This window comes from Symphodus melops (assembly GCF_947650265.1).
Source record: "Symphodus melops genome assembly, chromosome: 5".
Lineage (NCBI taxonomy): Eukaryota > Metazoa > Chordata > Actinopteri > Labriformes > Labridae > Symphodus > Symphodus melops.
The window spans coordinates 9,634,099-9,658,278 of NC_136695.1; the positions used below are offsets into that span (position 1 = coordinate 9,634,099).

At 38.9% G+C, this 24,180-nt stretch overlaps 1 protein-coding gene across 1 annotated transcript in view; it reads right to left on the reverse strand.

Moving 5' to 3' along the window:
- Positions 1–24,180, reverse strand: part of zfpm2a (zinc finger protein, FOG family member 2a) — a 106,443-nt gene that overhangs the window by 26,068 nt on the left and 56,195 nt on the right. The window contains exon 5 of the mRNA XM_079343446.1: positions 14,537–14,648. Within this exon, the coding sequence (XP_079199572.1) occupies positions 14,537–14,648 (112 nt within the window). The remainder of the gene's footprint in view (positions 1–14,536; positions 14,649–24,180) is intronic.

Consider the following 24,180-nt stretch of genomic DNA (forward strand, 5'->3'; position numbering starts at 1 on the left):
TTGGAAACTATAAAAGGGGGCTGGCATGAAAAGTTACACATTCTGCTGTTACACATGAAGGTAACCCAAAAGATTTTTGTTAATGGGTGAAAGCACAATTTTTCTCTTGCTGCTTCCCTCTTGACCAGGTCATCCAAGTCCAAATCTTAATATCAATGGGTTAATTGCCTGGTTAAATGAATGTTACATAAAAAGAAACACCACCAAAGGTATAATTGAGGGGAGATCTGTTGTCGAGGTGCAGTCTGTATTTCTGGCCAAACATTCCCATCCTTTGACATTTGGGCAGACTCTGACTCAAACTGGGCTAGAGACCAAATTTGACCCCCCTCCTCCCTTGTCTTCTCTGCTTCCTTCTCAGTCCCCTCCAACACATGACATGTGTCACTGCCATAGATCTGCAATGAAAGATACAACCAGTTGAAGGTCAGAGAAAATTCCTAAAGCTGAGAAAACAGAGGAAATTGTCTCAAAGACCCCTCCCACTTTTTTGCACTCACTGACTATTTGAGAGTTAATTTTTCTTGAATGCTTAGCATATTTCATGCTACTGTAATTTGAGCGCTATAATGTGAAATTACCATTTGCCAATGATGGGTGCTGCAATGGATATATCAATTTTCCTTTTCTTGAAAAAAGTAATTTTGTAGGGATTTAAAGGCACTATGATATTATATTTTTACAGCAGTGAAGCCAGTGAGGAACTGATTTCGTTTTCCGAAATCAGCGTCAGACCCTAGCCCCTCATAGTTTCCAAAATCAACAAAAGGAGAGATCAGGATGCACAAATATTCTGCAACCATTATGCAGAGGTTTCATGAGCTCAATTTATTTGATTAGATAACACAAAATATTAAGAGATTAGTATACAGGGAAAAGCTTTAGCTTCATGCATCTTTTTAAATCAGGTTTTTTTGGTATTTTATTTTCCAGAGCAAACAAACATCAATTAACTCTGCCACTATTATGCAGTCCAAATCTATTTCAGAGGCCAGGTTAACTCAAACGGGGGAAAAGAGGGCCTGGTGAAATAAATTGGCACTGGCAATGTCCCAGACTTAAGATTTGTAAGGATGGTGAGCAGAAAATCTGTTTACTATTGAAGCCGAGTTCTTCATTCTCTTCTTTGTGAAGGATGCCTTTGAATTATTCATAGTGAGAGCCATAGGCATATGCAATGGAAAAGTGTTGGGGAATATCACACAAAATATGGCCTCCTCCATTATGTGTGCTCTGCCCAACATGCCCACAGACCTCATATAATGTAATTGGATAAAAGTCAGATGCTGCATTTTGAGGAGCTACATAAGGCTGTGATACTCTTTAGAATCTCTGAGATGTGCTAATTGACTCAATAGCAGCTCCAGAAAACAGATTGCATGGCTTATTGTCTTCATATATTTATCTCTAAAAACTCATTACTTTTGTGTGCAGTTACAAGAAATAAGTAGAATAAATTTACTCACGACAACTTGTGTTCAAAAAGCATGACCTTTCCCAAATAGAACAGGGGGTAAAAACAGTCTTACATTAGAATATCATTATTCTGATTTGGTCCAGCAGAGATGTTTTTGTTGTCATTTTTCTTTTGTGTGCAACTTGTCTCATCAGCATATTGTTGAGTGAAACACTATGACATGTGTTTTACATATCAAAACTGCCAAGTCTTTTATTTAAAGAGGATTCATCTTCACTTACAACATTTTCATTGACAGGTAAAGCCCCAGATATTAGACATGGTGGTCTAATTAGTGTCCCTCTCTGCTGTTGTATTCAAACACTAAAAGCCCCTGAAAGAAGTGACTGAGAGAAAGCTAACAAATCGAGAGGGAAGAATTTAGATCCGTAAAAGAACCAAAAACATGCAAATGAACACAGGTATAACATAACCCCTTAAATCAATGCAAAGAAATTACCCCGGTGGGTTTATAGTAGTATTAGTGATTATAAAGGATACTATAGTATCTATACTGTTAAGTAAACCCTGTGTTGTGACTTTCGCAAGAGAGTGGATTGTTTTATAATCAAAGAGTAAGCAGTGCTTTATATTTATATGTTAATAATAATCAATTACTTGGGGGCACTGGTGGTGCAGTGGTTAGTGTGCACGTCCCCATGTATGGGGGCTATAGGGTGGCCTGGGGGCTCCTTTCCCGCATGTCAATTTCCACTTTCTCTCCCTAATGTCCGTCTCTGTCCACTGTCCTATCGCTCTAATAAAGGCACAGAAAGCCCTAAAATATATATTTAATAATAATAACAATAATAATACTAATGATAACAATAATAATAATACTAATGATAATACATTTTATTTAAGGGCACCTTTCAAGACATTCAAGGTCACCTTACAGAGAAATAAAAACAGCATAAAAATAATAAAAATAATGATCAATTACATTTTAAAAAGTTTAAAAAAAGATCCTGTTATTGTTTGCTATGTTAAGCCTATAAGATTGGAGGAATTGCATTATCAAAACCCAAGAGCTCAAAAGGGCACAGTTGGATGTCTTTGAGTTAACAACCATTACTATAGCCCCATTTCCACACAACAGTCCGGTACAGATCGGTACAGTTTGGTTCGGTAAAGCCTGATCCAGTTTGTGTTTCCACAGCCACCCGTGCCCTAATTGGTAGGCAGCATGTAAGCCAGAGGCCGATAGCCGCGTCAGCTACGTAATAGTTTCACATGATAGCAGCTAGCCGCTAGCCGCTAACTAATAAATTCAACAAAGGAGAAAAATGTGACCAACAATGGAAGACATCCAGCAGTTCACTGACAAGTGGCTCTTTATTACAAAACTCAATCAAGCTTTGTTTCAGAGAAGGCTGTGTGCCATGAGGAGAAATAATTAGCTATTTAAACACGGCGGGTTTTTGTTTACTGTTGTCACATGGGAAGAGCCGATTCTTTTGACCAATCAATGGACTGCAGTGTTTAGCTCCACCTTTTAGGGTCGCCTCAAAATTCTTGGCACCCCAACAGAAGGGTACCAAAAAGTAGTGCTGTAAGGATCGGTTATTTAGGAATCTTTCCCGGGATTAGTATGTGGAAATGCCGCAAAATGTGTGCCTAAGTCCCGGTGTGGACCAAATCTGGAAATTAGTTTGGTAGCTGGAGAGGTGCTAGACCACTTCCTGAGCACTGCCCCTGGGCAAGGCACCAAATTTCCCCCCCCCCTCCCCCCCAACCCCCCCTACCATATTTACCTCTGTATAGCAAAAGAGCAATACAACAATTAAGTTAAAGCATCTCAATGAAATGCCAAGTACTGCACTTGGTCACATTTCATAGCTTAAGCTGGCAAACCGCAGAGGAAGAGAGGACAATGATGGATGAGGGGGCTATCTTACTGTAGAAAGCACTCGGTGGGTATGCTTGCTTAATTCCTGACATGAAATATTACCTGACGCATGCTACAGAGCAGATCTGCCTGGATGGTTGAACAGATAACATCCATCCTTTCAGTATGAGAAACAAACAAACAAACAAAAGCTCCAAGACCCCTGACCCAACAAAGGAAGTACAACTGATAAGTAAGTACCAATTTCTCCCTCTCCTCTCTCGCTTCTCTTTCAAAAGCATTTCTCAGCCTTTGGCCCCGGTTTCACCTTGTTATGCCTGCACTCTCCTTTTAAAGGTTGTGATTGCTGCCAACTTTCTTTAGGCCTTTTTTTAAATATTTGTCACTCATAAAAGAAAAAAAAGGGGAAAGCAGGGAGATGACAAATTCTACTTTTGCCAGCTAAGGGCTTCCATCTCCCAAACAGTAGAAAATCCAGTCCAAGACACTGCTGTGCGCATTAGGAAGCTGTGGGTTTAAGCCTTGTCCGCAATGATCAAACCAGGATTTATGAAGCATCATAACTCCGACAACATCCAGCAGCTTATTAATTTTATATATTTCTGTCCATTCCCTGATATTCCCAGCCTTGACAGTCACTCAAGATAAGCCAAAAGCATTTTGACAGGATGGAGTGTGTATATATTTTTCACTGTTCTGCTGCTCCCCTCCAGTTGAATAGGTTTAGCAGAAACCTTGAGACTGCTGTGAAGTGATTTGTCTCTGTTTTTTGTCTCCACTTGCAACCTTCCCATTTGTAAGGGCCCTTAAATCAGCCTTGTAGCTGTTAAGCCATGAGAGCAGGGAATTTCAACAGACGGAGGAAACAGAGAGAGGAGGAGGAGTCCTCCACTGTAGTATCACACATGTGGTTGAATTTTAATCAAAATTAAAACTAATCACCAGTTACAGGCCATTTTTATAAAGGCCTGCTCTCCGATATGAGAGGGCAACATGCTGATAGGGTTTAATGTAACTAAAGTCGGGTTGAAGGCTTGATTTAGTGTGGCCCACAGGAAAACTGAGCAAGAAGTAGAGATGAAAAAAGGAATAAATTGCAGGTCTTTATGCAATGATCTAAAAACATCACATCAACAAAGTCAGAGCCCATTACCAGAATCCCTACATCAAATAGGAGGGATTGTCTATCAACACAGACTTTCCTTCAACATCATTGTCCCAACTGCAACTTCTTGACCATCAGAAGTTACAGAGGATCTTGACAGGATGTTTCAAGATAACTCCCATCACTATTTGAACCCTAATTTATTTAGAATGTTTCCCTCAAATTAAATGCATTCAGTTTCTGTTTGTTTGATAAGATTAATTATCCATCTATTTTACTTGAATTTTACTTACAATAATAGCCTTCACTCCCACTACAAAATATAGCAAGGCATGAAACTCTTTTGGAATTTTGGAACAATATCATTTTTAATCAAACAACTGTTCTTAAAGTCATAGCGCTCCTGAAGTCCCCAATAAGTTTCTGGATAGATAGAACAAATATTTATCCCAAGGAAAATTCAAGAGGTCTCAAAGCTCTTATATGCTCATGTGTTACTCCCATTGTTCTTCCTCCAGCTACCTTAACTCTTTCCTAGACCCCAACCAAGTCACAGCAACTATCACAACCAACAGTGTTTGACTAAGAAGCTAGCATGCACTTGCAGGCCACAGCCAAAGTGACTGAAGCACACAGCGGTGAGGAGGCAGGCAGTATGTAATCTCTAGGAGCTGTTGATACAGGGAAACACACAGGGTTTGGGTCAAAGGGATTAAAATGGTGGAGGTGCTGGTTGTAAGAAGGAGAAGGGCTGTGAAATAGTGGTGGGAGCAGCAGGTGAGCCACCCCATAAGAGAGAAGAGTGGGGAGATTACAGGGAAAATGGCGCAAGGGGGATTCCTGCAAGGAGAGGGGATGAAGTGACTCCATAAATGGCATCGGAACATAGCATTAGTAGCTACTATTCAACAGTATGCAGGCTTAGCAAGCTAAGGGCATCAGGATAGGAGGCCATAGGATTTTCTTGTTGGCTATTTTATGTTTGGTTTCTATAGGTGACAGGTCTAAGGAAATAATAGTAATTTACCAAGAAGAACATCAATAAGGGCTGACCTGAATGCTGTGTTTCTTTTAGTTGATCCTAGGACATACCTGGCACATGCCTGAAAATGGTTAGCAGTGGTAAGCAGTACTTTATTAAGTAGTTCACAACAAGAAAGGAATTGCTTGTTTTAGTTAAGTCAACATATTTTGTTAAAAGAAAATGTTATAGACATATTTTGGTAATGTAGACTAAGCAAGCAACAACTTACCTGTCAGTAAAAAACAACAACTAAAAAAAAGACAGAAAAGTGTCAACACTGAATATCCTTAACCTCATGGGAAATTCATGAATAGAGTACATCTGAACATGTTACAACAATGTTCATGAAATATATATAGAATAATAGAAAATATTGATTAAACACCTCAAAACAATGCTTGATACCATGGTGGTAAGTTCACTTCTTTTTGACAGTATTTGCTTTGTGACTTTCTCAATATTGTCAAGGCCAGAAAATACAATCTAAATCAAAGGAAACCAACTCTGCTTGAAAATGTGTGAGCAAACATGTCAATACAGACCACAATACTGTAATAACGGCTTCTACTTCCCTTTCGGTGTTTATAAATTACGTACAATATTTTTTTAAGAAATTTTTCTAACCCAGCAGAGATTTTTGTTACATTACACCTCGAATAGACTTGTGCTTCCAGCATTCTGGCCCTCCTCTAGTAAGCTGGCTAGTGGAGCGATGACAGATTGGTTTCCACTCAGTGCACTGGGGAGTACAATGGAGTGGCTTTGACAGAGTTAAGAGAAACAGTGCATGAATGCGCCCCCCCCCCCCCCCCCAATATCTTCTTGTCTGTACCTATGCACCCACAATTGTCTTTCCCATTCTCTCTTTCTTTCTGTCCTCTCTCTCTCCCCCTCTCTTCCCTTGGGCTTCGAGAATGGATGGCCCTGTCTGACCTATAAGACACTGATGTCTAGTCCTCCACACAACTGTACCTACAGCATGCACGTCTGCTGCCCTACTGCTCTGTCCACTCTCTGTCTCTCACACACTGAGTAAGCGCACATAAGGAACAGTGCTCCCCTCTCTGTCATCCAGTCCCGACAGGCAGAGGTCAGCAGAGCTCAAGCACTAAAGCAACCTTAAGGAGGTTTCGTTCATAAGCACTGTAAGTGACAGACACATGCTGTTTATAAGTCTAAACATAAAAAAAAATGTTATTTGACTGAAACCAGAACAAGAAGCTCTGATACATCAATCAGTTAGCAGAATTACAATCGCATAACGGAAATGACTGCATGCACACAAGCAGATCAGCTGATATCAATTACTGTGGCTATTTTTTTGTTTTTCTCAAATTAAATTTTTTTATTTTTTGTGTAGTATTAATCTACATGAACCATTACAGCATAGTATGCTCAGTACAAACACCAAAGGATTGTGCACATGTACTGTAAAAAAGCAAGAATTTGGATATACTGCTTGTATCTATATCCTTATCTGTAGATTGTCTAGCATCAAAGTGGTATTACATCTTTAGATCTTTACCACAAAAAGGTTATTTTTCACTGTGAATACCCCCCTACCACAAACCTAATTTGTTAACCCACCCAATGTAAATATATCCATTGGGATTTACTATATGATTAGTAGAACTGCTAACATCACTTGACCAGACAGAATGTTAAAACAACCTTTGGATAAGGTACTAATGCTGAAAATAGCTTGCAGTTATGATCCCACAATGCTTAGCACTGAGCAAATGAGAAAAGAAAACTATGTTATAACGTTGATACGGTGAACTGGTAATGTTTTTTCAATGCAGGTGTACAATCAAAATAATGGATTAGTTGCAACGGTATGTATAAAGGTTATCACCAATTTTCCTGCATGAAAACACTGGTGACCCCACAAACAATTCTGTAACATGTTGAGCTATTTCTACAGGGAAAATCTGATTATGTTTTGCCCAACCTAACAAATTGATTTGCAGGTGTATCCATTATCAAAGGAAAAATGGGTCCTGCTTCAACAGACCCTATAATGCTTGAATTGAATAGTTTCAACATTGTTCTGCAAGTGTTATTATCGAAACAGTAAGTGTTTTTTATCAAGACTGCATGTGTTTTTTTCCTCTATGATGATCTCTTTTCCTTCACAGTTGGCTGTCTTTCACAGCATTGTCCACTCTCACTCAGTGCACCAAGGTTTCACCTAGACTCAGTTTCACTAGTTTAGTTCCAGTCACTGCAGTGCTGTCAACCTTCAGAGAGAGTCTAACTGTGTGGTTTTTCATCACACTGACTGGCGATCTAAACAGCCCTCCACCCGAGTGATTCCTCTATCTCTTTCCTCCCATCTCTCTTGCTCACTTTCTTTGACGTACGCACACAGGCTTGCACGCACTCACACACACCACACACTCACACATGCACGCACACACATACACTTACACGCACACACACACACACACACACACACACACACACACACACACACACACACACACACACACACACACACACACACACACACACACACACACACACACACACACACACACACACACATAAAATCACTGTGAAAAAAAGGCAACCCCCAAAAAAAGGCTGTGTGGATGAGCAGTAAGAACCCCCTTTTCCAGCTCAAAGCTTTTGTCTCTGATTATCCCTGTACACACACTATGTAACACAAACCTAAACACACACAGATATACACAAACACAAGCACAAGCACAAGACACAAACACACACACACACACACACACACACACGCTTGGGTTTGCAATGGCATTCATAACAAGGCTCTAATCTCAAGCACACGGACAATGCTTTTCACACCTTACCAGAGCAGAGATTGGAGCTGTTGGCTGAAACATATTTAGGCCTAAAAACAAGCTAACAGCTTTTGTAAACACATTCTACATGGAACAAAAGTTCTTAAGTTTGATCTCAAAATCATATCCTGTCCATAGAAGAAAAACTTGAACATGATCCACAATGTGATGAAAAAGAAGTTTAAGTGACACACACAAAGCATTAACTTTAACTATAGCATCTGCCAGTATGTGAAGTTGAGAGAGACAAATACACTTTGCTGAAATATGGCTTTAATTCTTTTAATTTTAAAGTTTTAATTCTCAGAAAAAAGTGAAAGCATTATTATTATTATACATTTTTGCAGATTTTCAAACTTTGGCTAACACCTTTTGGACCTCAGTTACAGCTGGTTTAGCCTTTGTTACAAGAGGGAAAAAAAAGAGTGTATCAGGACCATATGTCATGAACACAACGTTGTTTGCTGTGCTGTTAGCTGGCGGCTAACAGTATATTTTACTTTGAGGTCTGTGCATAGCCAGCAAATAAAAAATCAGCTAACATGGCTCAGCTTTAGCAAAAGCTTTATACCAAAAGCAAGCTGTGTGTAGTCCAGGTACTTCACTCAGATGATTATAATGCCACGAGGGTGCAATACATCACTCTTATTAGCCACACTGGAGCACAATGGTATCATAATTAATGGTCACAGCAGGATTGAACGCTGCCCTGACATGGAAAAGTGGGCCTACTTAAGCTCTACAAGGCATTTAAATATGCACAGTGAATGGCACAACCCAAACCCTCCCGCTCTAAGGACAGCCCACGCTCATTAGCCTGAAACCTTCTGTGGCACTGATACAAGGACGGCTGGCTATACTCACACAGAACACACTTTACATGCACATACTCACACATATGCATTCAGAACGCTGCTTTAAAAATTGAAAGTTGCATGATGATCTATAAAAAGGACAATCTTGTCTCTCATCAGTGCCTATCACCTCTTTTAAAATTTTCTCCTGAATTGTTGCTTTTGTCTTAAGGCTTAGTCTACACTGAATGCAGATGGACATATATGTGTCAGCAACCATTATGCTAATTTGTTTCTGTAATGGCGGTTGGTCTGTGTGTTTGTTTGTAGTGAATGGGGGTGCCGTGGCAGAGTGTGGTGTCTGGTGCTCAAGTTATTCTGTCTAGCACAGGGAAACTGGCTGCATGGTGCGGGAACAATGCACATAAAAGGCTGTCGGAGGAAGCGTCTGGGGCTGATGTCTTTCACATGGCTCTGAATAAAGCTGCTGAATAAAGTGTGTGTGCACGTATCTGCATGAAGTTTATATGCTTATGAGTGAGACAAAACAAAGGAAATAAAGCCCTCGTGCGTGTTTGTAGTCAAGAGAAAATAATAAGTTTGTGTTTCTATATTAATCATGCATAGCAAAATGTATGAGTGTATGCACATTAATGCCTGAACTCTTCAATATACAGTATGTGTGTGATGTTTAAGTCCTCTTAGATTTCTGTGTGATTTGGATTTTTCTGTCCTTAACCCACTGTACACTCCTTCTTCATAAAGCCAGCATTACAACTTCTCCTCGGTCCTTTTAAAAAGCTTCAGCTACAAGACATACGACTACACAGCTGCCAAAAGCCTAAACCAGCCACTCCTTTCCACCCAGCTCACTTCAGCCTGACCGTACTGAGCTATCGCTTGGCTCAGTGCAATCAATTATTGTTGCAGTGGAATCATTTATAATTTCTTAATGAAAATGATTCTGTTGATCTGTTGTCTTTTAATTAAACATAATTAGTCGGCTGCTCAGAGCTGTAGTAAGGAGCCCTTTAGGGTACAATTTTGTTTTAATACACTGATAATGAAATTTTACATTGTGTCAGTTGTTTAGTTATTATTCAGTCACACTATTTCACCATGTTCCCAGATAAAAGATAACAACCCTTGAACCTCCTATTTGCTTAAGTCATTTTCAAAGATAAAGGTTAAAATGAACATTAACATTTTGAACTGAAAGAGTCCTCTCCTACCATGCTGCATGCTTCCAGGGTGCAGTACGGGAGACTGTGCATTATTTAGCTTATTTCTCATGGAAAACGTTAACTTACAATGTCCTTTGCATTACGTTGCATGTTTTGTTTTATAACAGTGTCATCTTTCCAGGCAGGTCATATTAGTTCATCTTATGCCTCAGAGGTCTGCAGCTTTGGAGCAGTGGGATGAAAAAATTGAGGCATAAAAAAGGACCTGATTGAGAGGACTTAGAGAATATGAAATATTACAAAGATACAAGGAGTTGGCTAATTTAGCACTATACAGGCTTGTGTAAACCGCCCTAGTTACGTTGGTCAATTTCTGCATGAACAATAGGCTAAGTTGCTCTGAGACTTATTTGACATGCTGTATCATTATGTAGTTTGATTTAAGAGCCTTACAGATGAAAAGTTTAAGTGACCTTTTTTAAAAAGCCACATAATGTGGTCACATTGAATGTGTGTAGTTTCAATCGGCTAAGATATCAGGTAACAATGGGGTGAGCACATTGAAGTCTCACATTGAAAATGAAATATTAATGACTGAATTATTATACTTCAGACCAAAAATGAATCTTGTCTTTGATTGTAAACTGCGACCTGGCTGTGTTTGATTTCTGAAAATGTTTTATGTTCAAATTGAAATATCCTTATAGAAACATTTTGAGACATGACTTAAAAGAAAAAAACAGAAATTAAAACTTTAAAATTTTAAATTTGTGATAGTAATAATGTCTTTAAAAAAATAATAATAATAATTATGATATATATATATATACATAGATATATATATACATATATATACATATATATATATAAAGTAAACACAATATAGTTTGGCGTAGTTACATTGTTTCACCAAACAGTTTCTCAAATTCTTCTGTCAAGAATGCAGCTTTAACAGAACTATCGAGAGCCTACTAACTGCTTTGCTGTTTATTACTCTGCTGTTTATCAGTACGGAAAGTTTTGAACTTCTTTCTCTCTCTCTCTGTTTCCCTGTCTGTCATCCTCTCCGTCTCTCTTTTCGGTCCCCAGTGTTACTGTAACATATAATTACTCTGCAGACCTGCCGCCTGTTTCTAAAACTCCAGCAGTTCAAAGAAACTGTCGGAGTGTGGAGGAGAGCATTGTGGGAGTTCCAGGTGGATTTCTCGATAATGAGTAAGCGCAATTGTAAAGTTGAGAGTTTTTGTAAGCGCTGGCTGCTATGGCTCTTCCTTGGAGTTTAATGTAAAACAAACAGGGGCATGCTGACAGCCTGGGAAGGACAGATATTGCAATTTTGCACTTTCACTTTAGGTTTCTCATTGCCCCTAATTATTATAATTTTTTTTAAATAAAAACTTTATATTCATGAAATGTCAGTGTGATTTACAATTTCAGACATTTGCCTTAAATATTGTCTTTGACTTCTAAGTTCTTTAAAAGCTCCGAATAAAAATACAGAGACTGAGCTATGTTTGACTGTATGGTTAGTTTGTCTTGGTGCTGATGACCAGGGGCATCCTGTGGGGGACCTGACTACACCGACCTGCCGCTTGTTACTCACTCCTGTACATGTATTATATATAACACAGCATGTGGTGTAACTCTCAGTGGAATCACTTCCCTGAATTCTGTCCCCTTTCCTTCTGCATATTTCTACACTTCCTGCATGACAAGTTTGGGGACACAGGAGGAATTTGTGCAAAATGTAATGCAAAAATCATAGGACAGAACACCCAACAGTAAGCTACAGCCACTCAAACCAATCACCAGCACTTACTTAGAGATACTCCCCCATAGATTCACACTGGCAAGCATCCAAAGTGAACTGCTACTATCTTTGCAGGCAGCCATAAAGAGCCGAGACCACTGAAACGTGGGCCAAAAACATATTTTGCAGGCATACTGCGTATTGAGATATTCACTGTTTTCCATAAGTAACGTATCTCAGGGAGAAATGAAGCAGCCTACATATGAGAAATAGCACAGGGGTGAAGCTATAAACAATCTGGACCAAAGCTTTAGGACGTGGAAAGAAGTTCCTGCTGGACTTTTTTTCACTTAAATGATGATGAATGAAAGTATAGTTTTGACATGATAAACACAAATTCCAGCACATATTTAAACTATAGCAAAGGGGACGTCCAAACTAAATTTAAAAAAAGATTTAATATTTCCAGCATGTTGACATTCAACATCACCTCCAGGGGTGTCCCCTCAGGTGGACTAGAATGTTTAAAAAGGGCCATGAAAAGAATGGATGGTGAAAAAATTTGTCGCATTCGAGATGCAAAAATCAAGTAGCATCAAACACTTCACCACTTTCTGAACTTACTCATATAGTCCAGAGCAAGATATGGAACATTTTGAAAAGAGAGCTAGGTAAAACGGACACCCAACCAATTCATCCAGAGCTTTGTGGAAATGTTGCCACAAAATTTTAAAAGTTAAGTGTTTTATTACACTGCCTGATTCTTGTAGGCATTGCAGGAGTTGTATTAATTGTTTGATATTTGTTAATAATTTATTTTTATGAAAAACGTTTACATGATGTGAAAACTCAAGACAGGCTTCCTTGAAATCTGAACAAAATATTAAAAAAATATATTTAAAAAAGTTTAATCTTTCAATCTCAATATCTTTTTTAAATATGTGTTAGAATGAACAGTTTCAAATACGGTAGTATCTGTTGATTTGAATATTTATTTAGCAAGGTTATGTTTTAGAAGTAGCAACTATGAGGGGACAAAATTTACAGTACTTATCTTCCATTCCAAGATTAAAATTAATTCTACATCCTCCATGTTATCATCTATCATCAGTTGGCAAGCGTGTGAAGAATCTTGTGAAGGATTTACTGTAATGAACTTACACAGTACAACATAGAACGACACTCACAAGGGGCTGTTGGAGATAATATTGTGTTTAATTTAATAAGGTCAAACTGGAATTGACAGACAAAGGAACTGTCAGAGATACACAGCTGAGGTGATGATGCTGCTGCTTATGCTGTAGTTGATGCTATCTTGAGGAAACTTGTATAAAGAGTGGCAAGAAAAATTCTCTGGACTTAAAAAAAAACAAAAAAAAAAACAGTCAGTCTCCCCGCAAAAAGATTAGAAGATTTTAAAGAAGTGCATAATCTTCTTTAACAGCTTATCAAAACTTTAATGATTTGGTGATAAAGAGCACAAAGTTAAGTAGCCGGTTAAGAGGATAACTCCCTAGTGCAGTCTAGTGATTAGTAGATGAGAATTGGAAGACTGAAAATCCGGGTTGCAAATCCTACTCCTGCCACTTATTCACTATAAGAGAGAAGAAGCTCCATTTCAGCTTTGGGGGTATTGTCACGGGGTAATCATTTTTTGAAAAGTGATAAATAGAGCCTTTTTCCTTCACCCTTTGGAATTCCAAATACATCTTTATTTACGTATTTATTTTGCTGTGTCTCTCTGGTTGAAACCCGTCAAGACCCAATTACAGCTGCAGAAGCCTAGTGCTTTCATGAGAAGTGACACTACAGACCAAAGTGTCAGGGCTGTGTACAGTTTAAGCATCATCCCATACAATTTGCAACAAAGACGGCTTGCTTCAGATCCTACAGATCCATGTTAGGCTGTTTTAATGAGGGTTTTCTGAACAATGCAGCAGAATGAGGAGTGTACTATGACGGTGGGTCATTTTTGCTTTTAGGGTCATAGTAGAAAAAGATTTTCTGACAGATATCTAGGTTTCTTTCAACATATTCACAAAATCTATATCTAGTTTAAGGCTTGTATGATTTTTTTACCCCCGATTTAATAGAGATACACAGCTCAGCCTTAAGTCAATTAGTGAGAGAACAAATGAAGCAGAGTGGCAAACCCATCTTCACTTGTGCTTGTTCGCTATCTGCACTGATATAGAGGATCACTTTGTTTAAAAGAGAAAAAAGGCTGCATTAATTACCTCAGAAATCTAAAGACCATTAACTTTGTGTGTCAAGTGATGTTTCTTAGTTCCTTATCAGAATTTTAGTGATAAAAATTACTCTTTGGAGTAAAACCAATATGGCGTGTGTGCATGTATGTCTTGTGTGTCCCTGTAGCTGAGAATATGCAATCATTAGTGCATTCTGACTTTGAGAGGCAAGGAGAGTGAGAAAAGGAGGTGAAAAAGACAAAGAAAGGCAGGAGTAGAGTGGATGGAGAATTGTCAGTGTCTTTGCAGTGGTGCTGTGGTGTGGTATGTTACGCTGCAGAGAGATAACAGGATGCCGCGCTGCTTGCTTACCTTTGCTGTACACCACACAGTTGTTTTTGTTGTCTTCCGCTCCCTGCCAAGTCACATCCAACAGCCACCTGGGGCCTGCGCTCAGCACAACCGGGACAGTGCTCTTCGTCTTCTGGACAGGGACAGATAACAAATACTAATCATTTGTTTATTTTGGTGATTAAAAAATATTAATAACCACTGAGTTTTGGTCCTCAGCTGCTATGAACAGCCATAAACAGAACATTAAAAAAAAAACTATACAGTGAAATCATCTTTAGTCTCCTTAAAACAATTCTTATGCTGGGAAGATTCAGAATCAGGGCAGATTTGATTAGTTTGTCAGTGTGGTCTATAGGCATAGGTTGCAGAGTGGTTTGATTGGTGACAAATGAGTGCAGGGGCTCAAAATATCATCAAAAGGTGGAATAGTTGTCCAGGGTTTTATCCAGTTTATCCAACATCAGAGATCTTGGATTAAAAAAAATATCTAAGATGTTTTAGATGTCTCAAAAATAAAGAAAAAAAGATGGTGACTATCAGAGAGTAGTAGTATCAACTATGGGGACGATGTACCTTACTATCGCCAGAATCTCAATATTTCCTGAAACAAGCAAGAAATAATTTCAACAGGCGATTGAGGTTACAGTTTTAATAGTATGCCAGAAAAAAATATTTTTAATGTGTAGGGTCATTTTTCTTCTTGGTCAGAGGTCAAATTTGAAAAATTAAAACAGAGTGTCCAGCTTCCACCATAACAGATTCATACAACAACAAAAAATCTCCCCTTTCATCATATCAGTTACTTTAGTTTTCTGTTTGATTTCAATTTCTTGTTCTTTTTATTTGAATCCTGTATCATCATCATCAAATCATTTGTTGGAGGTGTTGTGTGCGGGAGATGGCTGTTCACAAAATGTCAGTTTTTCAAAGCCAGTACTCCTGAATCCCGGGTCCGTTCTTTGTTAGGATATTACCGAAATAGTTTAGCAAAGAGAACATGGTTTAGGGTGCACTCTTGACAGTTCATTTATTTTTCCATCTGAGGCAGGCAGAGACAGAACACTGTCCATCTGCCTAATGCAACAGAGAAACTAGTCCCTCTCTTGCTTTTCGCTTATTTCTCCTTTTTTTATTCGTCAGAAGGAAACAACCTTCAAGGATAAATGCAAATGTCACTAGAGCATGTTAAAGGTCTGAAATGGCACAGAGATGAACAAGAGTTGAGCTCCCACAATGTGCTTGAATGTTCTCTCTCTCCTCCTCTTCCTCAACCTCCTCCTTCTCATCCACCTGCCCATTTCTCTTTCTACGAACTCTATCTATTCTGAGGCTTGAAGACAAACGGTTTTTCTATTTCAAAATCCAACTCAGTTAGATGAAAACACACATTTCTAAATAGATTACATATGTACAGTATATATACAAATAGTTGTTGTTGTTGGTGTGTGTGTGTGTGTGTGTGTGTGTGTGTGTGTGTGTGTGTGTGTGTGTTTCATTAAGGGGTCTTTTTTTCCTCTTAAACTAGATTTTGGCAAAGTACACAGCCAAACTGATCAAACACAGAACATAACATTTGGTCTGCTGATATTCCTATTCCTTCTCCTGGCTTCTTCTTATCCTGTATTGGCAGAAGATGACAGAGAGGAGACCTCTGTAATTTAAGTCATCCTCGATTTCACATTTCAAATTAGCTTCACAATAAAGTCTTCTATCTGGCAAACCTGAAAATCTCACACCCCTGTCAAAGGAGCAGAGCAGACTGGCCGATTGTTGCTAGGACAACTATCTGAAATGGGAATCAGATTAACCCTTCCTTAGATCTCCAGACTGGAGCCATCTCTTATTCAGCAGTGTGAGGCCTCTATGCGGTCCCTCAAAGCCTGTGGGAATTCATGATATTCCAGCTGCTCTTAATGTAGCCAATAGGGACAATAGCATTAACATCTCTGCACTGTCAAATATCATAATAAAGGTTGTTTTTTATTGCTAAGATAGAATCACATAACTCGTATAACTTGTTATGTATTATTTTGATTCAGTAGTTCAGTAGTATTTAATATTTTTGCTTCCCTTTGTTGGAAACAGAGCAGCAACAACCCGTGACAGTTCCATTATACATCTATTGTAAAAATTGCGGCCCATGTGCTTTGTAAGCATGCTGTCAGTATCAGCCGTCACAAAGACAATGAAATGCAGAACACCAACTGCGCCAAACATACTTTGGATTAAGACACAGTTCAGCAAGGAGTGCCTGCAAATGCAAATAAAAACATTTACACCGCACCAGATAAGTTGGCTTACTTGGTTGAGGTCAGAAGAAATTCAGATTGACAGGAAGAAAACATGGGTTTCAATAGATGGAGGAAGAATGAAATGAATTGTCTTTCTTTTCTTTTTTTTAGTACAATCACTAAACTATCTACATATATATTTAATTCATTTTTTTAGTTTAATTTTTAGTATGATCAATTTTATTTTTTACTGCCAGTATTCTGCATAGTTAATCAAGTATAAAATAACAGTCACATTTTGATTTGTTTTTCTTGATAGAGCTACTGTGTTTAATATCAGTTTACAGTCTATCATCCCTGTCAGAGCTTGTTGATGCCCTCTGGACTTCCTGTCTATGTACTGTGTTATGGATAATCCACCCTCTGCTTTCACTCCAGTGGTTTCAATACTCTCCCAGTATTTTTTTTTCTGAGCTCTGTTACCATTCCTCGTGTAAGAGATACAGTGACCAAAACAGTGTAGTCAGCGAGGAAGTGATTACAAACTGATGCTCCAAATTCGCTATAAAATGAAAATCAATATTTCCACAAGTTGCTGCAACATAAAAGATAACCTTCATTGATTTTTCTAGACTTAGGCCTCTGTGATAAAATCTAATATAAATTTTCAGCCACACGGATTTGGATCAGAGCGGGGCAGGGGATGAACGATAAATTCCGTGCACATCCCTCAGAGTTGGATTTTTCCCCCTCCCTTACCTCTTCCAAGGCAGGGCTGTGCTATTTATAATTGGCCCTGTGTGAGCAAAAGCTTCTATCAGGAATCTGTTCTAATTTTTATTACTGAGAAGCTAAAGCCTGTTCCAGATAATTTGGAAATTTCAGGGGAATTGTGATAGAGCTGATGGCACAGCCGGACTGACTCTAGAAAGGAGCTAACCTGTAATAGCCTCTGTGGCTGCGCTGATTAAATGTTGCCATAGATGAAAGACCTGCCATCACCGCAATAAATTAACCAATCACACAAATCCCAAGTCGCTACTAATCCCTCCTTGATACCATGATCCTCTGATCAGCTGAAGGAGGTGAAGAAGAAAGTGGCTTGTGACACTCAGCCTTCCTCTAACTCCCTGCTTTCCTGTGTAAACAACGAGCTAATGATATCAGGTCTGACCATTTCACCACTACTGGCTACTCTTAACCTGCTCCATGGTCAGGCCAGGTGAAATCGATACAGACCTGGGTGGAAATGCTTATTTCCTTCATGTTTTTTTTCTCGCTTTCCACCAAGGTCACTAACTACTCTGTATCCTTCATGATTTCACAGCTGCCGGATTTAGACAACTGAGAGATCAAAACCACTTCGTCTGAATTCATTCATTGGCTTTGAACATTGTGCTTTCAACACCCACAAGAAATTCAATTTAAAACAAAAACACCCATCAATAATTACTGTTAAATAATGGTATTGAAGGCTTTTAAGTTGTGGTGTTTTTTTCTTTTGACCAGTAAAACACATTTATGCGAATGATCAGAAAACAATGACCCTTCATTACCAAAATTACTCACACCCATGGTAATTTCTTTAAACTGCTCCTTTTCAGATGATACTAGCAGTTTAAGTATATATATATATATAAAAAAAAGCTTATGTAAGTGTTATGTCAAGTTTATATGTTCTCTGTTTCTAACATGGGAGTGAGGATAAAGGATTTGTACCTGTTTTACCAGTCAGTTTACAGCGGACAGCACATGCACACCTTGATAACGTCCTTTGCAATTAGTTGTTCACTGCGATGAAACAAATTGCAAGTGGTCAACTGGAAATTTCATTACGGAAGATTTTCCTCTAGCCCTCGTTATCACTCTGTGTATTAATATTTTCTTAGCCTCGAGGATGGATGGGTTGCAAAGGTCTTTTTTGTTGAATAAAACGGCCAGAGCCAACCTCACTGTCTGTGTCCTTCCTCTTCAATACATGCTGAGAAAAATAGCAGAAAGAACAGTATACTGTAAGTCTTGTTAGGGTCTGAATATGTTTAATTGCACCCTGAAATAGGCTTTTTGGTCAACGTCCTACATAAACTGGGAGATACCCTGATTTCTGTCTCGGTTTTTTTTTGTTTTTGTTTATTTTGAACCCCTCTAAATGGCTGCTTACATCTGCTGACTTAAAAGATCACTACATTCCACTTCCATTCCTTTTCTTCCTCCTCTTTCCTCTCTCTAGAGCTATAGCCCCTGCTATTTGGAGACTAAATAACAGATATATGCAGGAATTGCACACTAATTCCTTTCAGAGATAGATCTTGGCTGGTGCCCTGTCATAAATCAGAGAATTTCGATATGAAATGAGGCAAGCTGCTCTAATCATTTCTGCATTTCAAATTGGATCACTGGCTCAATCGCTTGGCTTTTAAACTGCTTGCCTAAGAGCAAATGTGAGGTGGGAGATAATTCAGCTGAAATCTCTGCCTGCTCTGTGCGGCAGTTAGTTTACTGCTTGAGTGCAAGAGAATGCTTTTTTCTTCCCTTAGCCCATCTTTCCCTTTCAACTTTGTTAAATTGACTTTTCATTTTAAAATCGATTAAACTGAGAGTCACTGCTGTTCCCAGAATCTTTAAAGGGACACCCATAACTGTGCACATGTGCCTTTATTTAACAACTGCTATCATCACGACACTATGGGGAATAAATATTTCCTCATTTAAATCACCTTTTATCCTGCTGACCGGGCTATAAGCATCAAAGTTCATGTGCTGCATTAGAAGTTAAAGGCTAACAGTGACAGTATTTTTATTTGCAATGGGTGGCATTGCATGATTAGTAAATGTTTCTTTTTTGTGTGTATCGAGCATTAATATGGCAGATTAGTGATAGGCTCCTCTGATTCTTGATTCAGAGCTATGCTTAATTACAGATATTACATTTAGAAACAAAGGCTGTTGGTTCTAAATTGTTTCATATCAATTTAGATTTTTTTTTTTTTTTCAATGAATCTACTGCTTCTAAACCAGGAAAGACGAGAAAAGAGATCCAGAAGAATAGGGCCATCCATATTTCATTCTTTAAGACCTTCAGGCTCTTTATGGTGCTCCAACTCCAAAGTCCAACAGTTCAGTGTAAGCTCTACCTGCCCTGAAGACAAGAAGCCACTTTCCTCTCTCATCCAAGCAGTCTTTTTTCTAATATTTGTACATTACCCACACCACTCTCTGCTGCATGACTCAGAACCTCAAAATCAATCTTATTCACTTCCTTACCCCAGCCCTTCAGCATCAAACAACAGTACTTTCTTTGTTATGGATAATGTTTAATAAAACATCAAATGCATGAGTCCTTTCAAAACTTTTGTTAATTTGTATGTCCTTAGAACTATTTGAAGTTGTAAACAAGAAAGAGCTGGATTTAAATAGATACATGCTCCAGGCCCTAATCATGTCTTAGAGGTATATGGACTTGCATGTACTTTTTGTGTTTAACTTTGGTCAGGGGACAGAACAGCCCTGTCGCTTTACTACTCTGTTTAAATTACTCAAAATTTCCACTTTGAATTCAATTGGGAAGGACTTGTTTGATCTTTTGCATGTAAGTTAGGACTGAGTCCTGGAGCAGCATGAAACTGTGTGAGGGAACATAATAGGGAACCCAGAGCCAGTAATGTTCACCTGTATGGATATTACCATGGCCCCTGGGGGTCAAGGTAGCAGGTGGCATATTCTCTGGACAGATCTGCTTTTACACCGTAAGGAATAAACATATGGGTTTGGAATTTTTTTTTAAAGACAGACAGACAGACAGACAGACAGACAGACAGACAGACAGACAGACAGACAGACAGACAGACAGACAGACAGACAGACAGACAGACAGACAGACAGACAGACAGACAGACAGACAGACAGACAGACAGACAGACAGACAGACAGACAGACAGACAGAATGGGAACTCAGAAGTCAATTGTTCGATGGGGTCAAAAGAAACCCCTGCTCTCACAACCGCGTGCAAAAAACTAGGATATACTGTAACTTAGAGGTAGTAAAGATAAACAAAAACAAAGCGGGCAGGATGCTTGAATATAGTCTCAGACTTTAGATAAGTACGTAGTACTTTAGATAGTACTTAGATAAGTGCCCCCCTGTAGGTATGGATTTTAATATTTTCAACTCCCCTCTTTTCTGGTGAAGTACGTTTCATGTTGCATTTGAGTAGATTTCAATCAATGGGAGTTCTTTTGAGATAATCATATTTAGTCTGTACATCAAAACTCACTTCTTGATTCAATTCTGGGTCTCAATACATAAATAGCATATAATTTCTCTTAGACATAGAGAAGAGGTATATAAATTGTAAAGTAAATGTAACTTTTTTCGAATGAAGACCAGTGAATAAAGGTATCTTGGAATTGCACTCCACCTGATAAATTTTGCTGCAGTGTTCAATAGTTTGATCCATGGCTGCACTTCAGAGAAATGGGGTCTTTCTAAATCCCTCGTAAAAGACCAACAATATTTACAACGAGTAAAGTAAATAAGATAAAGATGGTGAACTTGCCCCTCACTAAATGCATTAGACGTGAACTCTCTTATCAGAGTCTCAGCACACGGACTGTTAAAAGATGGGTTTCTGAGCTGGAAATGGTCTTTGTTACCCAATTAGTTTGCCGACGACCCCTTGGTATAATATTCCTGCTTTGACTGCTTCATTCACTTCCATCTAATGAGGCGCTGCTGGACCACCAGGGAGAGTATGGACACTGTCCAGACCTTTATCTCCTCCAGCACCTATCAGCTTTCTTATCTTCAATGCTAACCTTTTTTGTCAAAAGACTTGCATTTTTCTGCTTGGTTGTTCATCCGTCCAGAGTCATTTTGACAGGGCTTTGTCTAAGGTAGGCCCAGAGCCAACTAGGCTGAGCATCAGAGGGCTAAGGCCAGGACGAGGGACAGCAAGGACTTATCAAGGTCTACCAGCAGGGGTTTGCCTCCCTGTAGGGTGGCTGTCCTTCTTTTCTGAATGAAGCAAAGGGAGCTAAGACTCTGTGGTTCCCACTTCCAATGCCAATGGGACCAAAAGGGAAAAAGGGAAGGAAAATTGATGAATTTCTGAGTGACTATTTGAGTGTATAAAGCTCTTTGCTGTAAGCAAACATACAGGGATGACTCACGCTCTATATCTGTAGACTTCCTTCAAAAGGGATGATAAGGACAACAGCTTTATATAAAATCCCAGCTGGTAGAGTTAAACTTCCACAGCTACCACCACTCACTTTTTGCTGTATTACCATGAGGACTCAGGGGCTTGCAAATAGAAACATTCCATATTGATTGATATCTTGAGAAATGTGGCCTTTTGTGAAATGTGGTACATTTTGTGTACATAGTTTCAGTTGCCATGGTTAATGGTAACTGGCTAATGGTAACTGTATCCTTGGCATGTTTGCAGAAAGCATGCAGCCACACAGTGAGCACAAAGCAAATCTGAGTTTATCAAAGGGCCTGTAGTATCAGATTGATTAATTGTGTTGTGATATAAAGACAGAAAATATCAGGTTCACTTGTGGATCAAGTCAACCCTGCATTATCTCTCAAATAGTAGAGTTGACTGTGACCACTGTAGCACTGACTGCCGTACTTATTTAGTAAAGCTGTTGGAGGCAATGAGTTTCTGCCATGCTCACAAAAACATTGAAAGTAGAGACTTGTTGAATAAATGTAAATAGAAAAAATCATAATTCATAACTGTTTAAAAGCCCAGCTTTATTGTTGCTTCAACAGAATTTGCTTGGATGACTTAATAAAAACACATGAAAACCACTGATAATGCCATAGATAGATATATGGACACCAATGAGAAAGCATGCCAGATAATTTCCATTTTACCAATCTGAAGAGACCCAAGCACTGATATTGGTTTAAACCCAAGAAATAATTGATGCATGCAATCACAAATTGGTTCCCCGCCTAAAATTTGGGCCCATTATTTCATTAGATGAAGCCACATTCTTTGTGCCAAAATATTTCTGTGTCCAAAATAGAAATTCAAATCCTGTTAGTCTTGATAAAGTGTGCTGTTTTCAAACAGGTTCAGAGACAATGTTACTTAAAGATAGAAGGCAGAGGCCACCTTTAATGCAAATATTAATCAAAACAGTTAAATTGTTGACTTTTTCATGTTCACAGTTTGTTTGTTTTGCACATTTGCATTCAAATTCTAGGCTGTGTCTCATTTAGCAGCTATACTACACAGAGGTCCTATCCTGGGGTGCCTTCTTGCATATGTAATTGGATGTTACTGTAAATAATTGCCTGGGCATGTGCCAGTGTGATGATGGTGATGATTTGCGTGTATGTGTGTATATGTTGTCCATGTGTGACTGTGTGTAAAGTATGTGTGTATCATCCTCTGCGCGAGTATGTGTGGGTGTGTGTGTGTGTGTGTGTGTGTGTGTGTGTGTGTGTGTGTGTGTGTGTGTGAGCGCATCTGCCCCATCCGTACTCCACTCTCAAGTCCCACTGATTCTCCTTTCCAGCCATGTTGAATCCTCTTTTCCTTATCAGGCGAGCCCAGGCCTGCATCAGGCTCTCCTTGCTATGACAGAGGCTACAACAATAGGCCTGCGATACCGCTGCTTAGCGCTGCGTTTCGGAGGGGAAACCTGCCACGGGCGCAGATTAACTACAACACACACACACACAAAATAGATTGCAGCCTACAAAACAAAACATTTTTCAGAATGCCTCCTCTTGATTAATGAAGCAATGACAAGAAGAAAAATATAATTTCTGAAACAGAAAAATCTGCCACCACTTGTTAAAGTTTAGGGGTAGCTAACAATAAACATATTGGAAGGAGAGGGTGGGCAAAAGGGGTGAGATAAATGGCTCGAGTGATGGGCTGAATAATTTTTGGAGCATTTTTTGGTTCAAAAGCCTTATTCCTACCCTTGTACTAAAATACACAATAATCGCACTCAATCAGTTGACAGCCTCTGCCTCTCTCTGTCCCAGGTGAAAATTAGGACAGTATCTTGACATTTTCACTCTTCTGTAGTCTACAAGCTAAGGCTCTCTGTTCACGGCCAAAAGCAGCTGCGTGTGTACACATACAATAAGGCACTAGCACATGTTCTTCTACACAAACGCAGTGACTACTGTGTTGCCTAATACACAAGCAATTAAATCAAAAGGGGATTTATTGGCTTCGTTCACACATGTATTTTAGATAGTATGAATCTTTAGCTCCACTTAGGGTCAGATTTAAGACCTGAAGAATCAGTTAAGGATTCCTTTGTTTTTTTAAACATTTTTTGAAAGAAAGAATTCCCAAAGGAGGTAACAGAGCTAATCTTATTCTTGTTGTTTCTCTCATCTAAACGAAACATAGGATGAGTAGAAAAAAAACTGCTATTGCTGTTGTTTCTGCCTTG